Genomic DNA, 6010 nt, shown 5'->3' on the forward strand with positions numbered 1-6010 from the left:
AAAAAAAAAAAAAAAAAAAAAAAAAACCTGGGTTTCCCAGAACCAAGGTTAAGTTTCCAGGAATCCCAATTCTATTCCTCACTATGTTAGACCCCTGGGCTAGATGCTTTGCCTCTTTGGGTCTGTTTTCTTCATTTGTAAAATGTGACTCATACTCAGTAGGGTTATGAATTTTTAAAAACAGACAATCTGTTCCTAACAGCTTTTTCGTATGTTGTATCTATGAAGATAATTTCAAGATCCCACCAACCCTTGCTCTCTAAAGGCACAAGTACACCTATTCTTTTCAACGTGAGCTTTGAAGAAATATTGGTGGGGGTAAGCTCTGGTTATGAGAGCAGTCAGGATACGCCATTGCTTTAATAACACCAATGGTCAGGCGGGAATGGGCTTTAGGAGTCATTACTATAACCCTCTTTTCTGTAAACAAGGCACTCTACCACCACAAGATTAGAGTTCTGCCCAAGGATGCAATGAATTTCCAGAATTAGAACCAAATCAAGGAACCTGCGTCATAACTAGAAAGAAGGTCACAGAGCACTTTGGGAACAGCTCACCACTGGTTAAAACATAACCCTAGGAAAGCTGAAATCTGAGTGACAGTCTTAATGGCTTAAAAATTATCATAGAAGCAAACCATTTAACAAAAAACTATCAGCAGGAAAAGAAGAGAATTCACTGAAATATTCAGAGTGAATACACATAAATCACTAAAATATTTATACTTAACAATGTGAAGTCCACAGTACATCACTAATTCTGGTTAATACAGCTATATTAGAAACTGAGATGTATGGCATGGAGGTTAAGGTCTCCGGGAGCTCCACAGTCCATCAGACAGGGGTGGAATTCCGGCTCAAACACAGATCAGCAACGTGAAACCTTTAGGAAGTTACTGCATTTCTTTGTGCTTTGAACACTCCATCTGTAGAACGGGGATTGATTACAGACTGATACTTACAATAATGCTCTGGTAAACTATCAATAAAACTTGGCTGTCATTTTTAAATATCATTACTCAAAAGTAAGATTGGCATCACCAGAATTGGGCGAAACTTTCACAGTAGGAATCCAAGGTCCAGAAACCAGGAAAGTAATTTGTAAAAGATCCTTTACTGGCTAAGGGTTTAGCGCATTCCTTTATAAGCTGAAAACCCTTTTGTAATTCCTGGGGAATGGAAGAGCCCCAATGACTCTTTTTTTTTTTTTTTTTTTCCTTTAGGGAAAAGAGGTACAAGAGGTTTGTACTGCTGGGATAAGGCCCTGGTGGCTTCTGGTAGCTATAAAACCATGAATGTTAGGTAAGGATTAAAGAAGAAACCCAGAGTGACTGTGAATCAAGAAAAGACACCAGATAACAGCAATTGTTTTACCATTATGTGACTTGTAACACTAATGTCCCCACATGAAGATAACTAAAATCTCCGCTACTCCATCTCCAAAATCCAACAGCTGCTGGTCCCTCTACCACTTAAAAGTCAAATTCTGGCCTTCAATTCGGCTGCGCAGCCTACATTAGAGAAACACCAGGCAAGTGGGCGGGGGAGGAGGTAATGGGGAAAACGCCCGGATGCTGAAAGATACATAATTATTTCTTCTCGGTTCCTCCTCACTACCTGCGGTGGTTTTAACTAATTAAGCCAGTGTCCGAAACAGAGAAAAGGCGCCTCAGACCTGCCTTATCGCGCGTCCAGGTACCATGTGATCAGAAATCAATACCGGGGAAGGCTGGCTGTCTCCACACATGCCCCGGAGCCTAGAACGATGAGGCAAGCAGGCTGTTGGCGCACAGAACGTGACCTTGTTTTCCAGGCCAGGACTGTCCTGTGCTCCCTCACCCCCCTGTAATTCTGAGAGAATGCAAGAAAAGAACCGAATAGCTTCTGAACCTTTTCCTCCGAAGCCCAATGATATGAGAGCAAAAGTCAACTTCATTAAAAGACAACCAGCCAAGGCAGAAATCGACCGGGGCAAACCTCACCGCACAGCACAATGTCCCTGCGTTCTTAAAGGCAGCCAATCCATGGCCCCGACCTAACCACTCTCGCACACAGGGGCCCTATGTGTGCACCCCTTAACCTACACACGTCTCAATACTGCTGAGTCACTGCAGACGGCGGCTCGGCTCCAAAAACGCCGTCAGCTCTAAAGTGGGGTTCAGGCTGCTGGCATACAGGTTTTAAAAGCTCCGCAGTCTGGACGTCCATTGGCTCTGGCACTGAAGACCTTTCAGGATTAAGTAACTCATGGAACCCCCCCCCTTCCCGGCCCCCCCGCGCCCCCGCTTCTCCAGAGCCGCCTGGGCGCCCCAGGGCAGCTATCGCTACTCTCCGCCTCCGCCCCCGCGGGCCCTCCCCTCCCATCCCCCCACTGCTCTACACTCACGGGGACCCTGTCCGGGTATTTCTTCCGAATCTTTTCTCCCTCCTTTTTCCGATACTCGAAGGGATGGTCCTCCTTGTACTGGAACTTCATGATGCACCGCAGGGCTTGCGAGATCCCCGCGCCGGGCCTGCCTCCGTCGCAGCTGACAGCCGGCCGCGTCCCGCTCCCTCCGCCGACGTCAAGGTGTACTCAGAACAGCTGCAGAAACGTCCGCTCCCGGGGCAACAGCGCTGGGCCGAGTGTACGGTGGGGAAAAAGGAGGGGGACCTCGGGTGCGCCTGCCTGGAGGTAAAGGAGAGCCAGGTGGAGAAATACCAGCAGCTTTTTCGAAGAGCTGGAAGCACAAAAACAGTCGGGCGGCGCATCGGCCTATGACGTCACCCCGCGCGCCCCGCCCCGCCCCCGCGCGCCAGGCGCCGAGGGCAGGAGGAGGCCGACCGCTCTGCCTCGCTACTTTTCCTTTCTGGGTAACCTTGTTTAAAATCGATGTCATTGCAAACATCAAAACATTCTAGTTGTGTTTTATTTTGTAGCTGTGAAATTAAATAGGGTTTTAAAACAAAAAAAATTCTGAACATGTTTTCTTCCCCCTCCACTGTTTTTGTTGGTTTGGCCCCAAAACAAAAACAAAAGGCAAAAATCCAGCCTATCCCTGCTGGTTGGGATCCACCCTCGGGGGGAAAAGAGGGCCAGGCCTCCTGGGATCCCTTTGGCCAAAGCAGAGCTGTCCCGCGCTTGCACCGAGCCCTCTGCGCGTTCCGCTGCAGCTCCCGCGGCCCTCCTCCTGCGCTGACGTCACTGTTTGGATCCGCGCCGCGGTTCTCTCCTGGAACAGCAACATAAACAGAGCGTGACTCAGGAATCTGAAGAGACAAGTCAGGTGAAGGACACAGAGCGTAACCAAGGTCCAGAGGAGACGTGATGTCAGTAAGGACTACCGAGGGCTTCACGTACAATCAAATATAGAAATGATTCACTTTCTGCCATTAATCCAGAAAGAGGGCGTGTCTTCTGGAAAAGAAAGTATCAAGCAATTTAGGTGATGATCTCAGTGGTTCCCCCACATCTTATTTCTAGTGGTTAGGTATCCCTCACGTGACTAGAAAGCGCCGCCTGGAATGCTAGTGGAAGACTGAGCTTTGGGGCGGGTGCGGTGAAGCCTCGTTCTGGCTTTTGCCACTGAGAGTCAAACGACAGAGGCCTTCCAACCCGTATGTAGGCAGCGCAGGGAGGGCCATGGAGATTGTCAAGAAAAAGAACAGTGAAAAGGGGCTGCTTTGCTCATACAAGTCGGGTGAGTTCTGAAAAATGTTAGACGCAGAAGCCCCATGGCCTATCTTCTTCAATCAGGGTCTCAGGGTCTCTGTGTCTCTAATTTTAAAAACACCCACAGGGGGCCGGGCGTGGTGGTTCACGCCTGTACTCTCAGCACTTTGGGAGGCCCAGGCCGAGGATCGCTTGAGCTGAGGAGTTCAAGACCAGCCTGGGTAACATGGCAAAACACTCTCTCTACAAAAAAAATACAAAAATTAGCCAGACATGGTGGTGCACGCCTGTAGTCCCAGCTACTGGGGAGGCTGAGGCTGGAGAATGCCTTGAACCTGCGAGGCAGTGACTGCAGTGAGCTGAGATCAAGTCACTGCACTCCAGCCTGGGCGAGAGAATGAGACTTTGTCTCAAAAACAATAAATACATAAAAATGAAAAGCATACTCTGAAAATAAAAGAAACTAAGTTACATTGCTGGCACAGGAAAATGTATCATATAGTCCCACCACTTCTCCACGGCATCTTTCAATCCTTATGTATGAAAATCCATGAGGGCAGGGCACGGTGGCTAGAGCCTATAATCCCAGCACTTTGGGAGGCCAAGGCAGGCGGATCACCTGAGGTCAGGAGTTCGAGACCAGCCTGGCTAACACGGCGAAACCCCTTCTCTACTAAAAATACAAAAAAATTAGCTGGGCATGGTGGCAGGCACCTGTAATCCCAGTTACTTGGGAGGCAGAGGCAGGAGAGAATTGCTTGAACCCAGGAGGCAGAGGTTGTAGTGAGCATAGATCATGCCTTTACACTCCAGCCTGGGCAACAAGAGTGAAACTCCATCTCAAAAATAAATAAAATAAAGAAAACTAGAAAATCTGAGTCATTTTACCACATTATATGTTTATAATTTTTAGGTGTTATTTTCAAATTGAAAATAGTTTAATTTTCAGTCGCTCATTTTAGTTTTGATGCAAATATAGCTAAGTCTTTCAAAAGAGTTATTTATAACCAGTTGAGAAAGAGAATTAGGGTGGAGATGAAAATTTTTTGAGTGTTGGCCCAGCGTGGTAGCTCACACCTGTAATCCCAGCACTTTGGGAGTCCAAGACAGGTAGATCACTTCAGGTCAGGAGTTTGAGACCAGCCTGGCCAACATGGTGAAAACCTGCCTCTATTAAAACTACAAAAATTATTGGGGTGTGGTGGTACGCTTGTAATTCCAGTTCCTCGGGAGGCTGAGGTGGGAAGATAGCTTGAACCCAGGAAGAGGAGCAAGATTCCCTCTCAAAAAAAAGTTTTTTAAGCACTGTTTTCTGATCAAATCTACTGGAAACAATCATAGTTCATCTAATGCTGATTTTATTTTTATGTATTTATTTATATTTTTGAGATGGCGTTTCGCTCTTATTGCCCAGGCTGGAGGGCAGTGACATGATCTTGACTCACTGCAACTTCTGGCTCCTGAGTTAAAGCGAGTCTCCTGCCTCAGCCTCCTGAGTAGCTGGGATTACAGGCGCACACCACCATGCCCAGCTAATTTTTGTATTTCTAGTAGAGAGGAGGTTTCACTATGTTGGCCAAGCTGGTTTGGAACTCCTGACCTCAGGTGATTTGCCCATCTCGGCCTCCCAAAGTGCTGGGATTACAGGCGAGAGCCACCATGTCTGCCAGCCAAATGCTGATTTTTAACCTTTAATTTTAAAATACCGCCAGGCACGGTGGCGTGTGCCTGTAGTCCTAGCTACTCAGGAGGCTGAGGTGGGAGGATCGCTTGAGCCCAGGAGTTATAGGCTATAGTGCGCTGTGCTGATCGGGTGTCCGCACTAAGTTCGGCATCAATATGGTGACCTCCCGGGAGCGAAAGACCACCAGGTTGCCTAAGGAGGGGTGAACCGGCCCAGGTCGGAAATGGAGCAGGTTAAAACTCCAGTGCTGATCAGTAGTGGGATGGCACCTGTGAATAGCCACTGCACTCCAGCCTGGGCAACATAGTGAGACCCCATCTCTTAAAAAATATATAAAAATAAAAATAAAATAAAATACCAAAGAACAGCCCCCCAAGGTGGCACGTGCCTGTAGTCCCAGCTACTCCAAAGGCTGAGGTGGGAGGATCGCTTGAGTCCAGGAGTTCTAGGCTGTAGTGCACTGTGCCTATTGGGTGTCCTCACTAAGTTTGGCATCAATATGGTGACCTCCCAGGAGAGGGGGCCCACCATGTTGCCTAAGGAGGGGTGAACTAGCCCAGGTTGGAAACGGAGCAGGTCAATACTCCCATGCCGATCAGTAGTGGGATACCTCCTGTGAATAGCCATTGCACTCCAGCCTGGGCAACATAGCGAGACCCTGTCTCTAAAAAAAAA

At 48.0% G+C, this 6010-nt stretch overlaps 1 protein-coding gene and 1 long non-coding RNA gene across 2 annotated transcripts in view; one reads left to right on the forward strand and one right to left on the reverse strand.

Moving 5' to 3' along the window:
• GABARAPL1 (GABA type A receptor associated protein like 1) overlaps positions 1-2787 on the reverse strand; it is a 9453-nt gene extending 6666 nt beyond the window's left edge. Inside the window, exon 1 of the mRNA XM_017545359.1 lies at positions 2386-2787. Coding sequence (XP_017400848.1) covers positions 2386-2475 — 90 coding nt within the window. The 5' untranslated portion in view covers positions 2476-2787. The remainder of the gene's footprint in view (positions 1-2385) is intronic.
• Positions 2788-5495: 2708 nt separating this feature from the next.
• LOC119473708 lies at positions 5496-6001 on the forward strand. The gene is made up of 2 exons (XR_005202925.1): positions 5496-5551; positions 5896-6001. It is a non-coding gene; the product is annotated as an uncharacterized LOC119473708 (long non-coding RNA).
• The last annotated feature ends 9 nt before the right edge of the window (positions 6002-6010 follow it).

This window comes from Cebus imitator, unplaced genomic scaffold, assembly GCF_001604975.1.
Source record: "Cebus imitator isolate Cc_AM_T3 unplaced genomic scaffold, Cebus_imitator-1.0 Scaffold179, whole genome shotgun sequence".
NCBI classification, from domain to species: Eukaryota; Metazoa; Chordata; class Mammalia; order Primates; family Cebidae; genus Cebus; species Cebus imitator.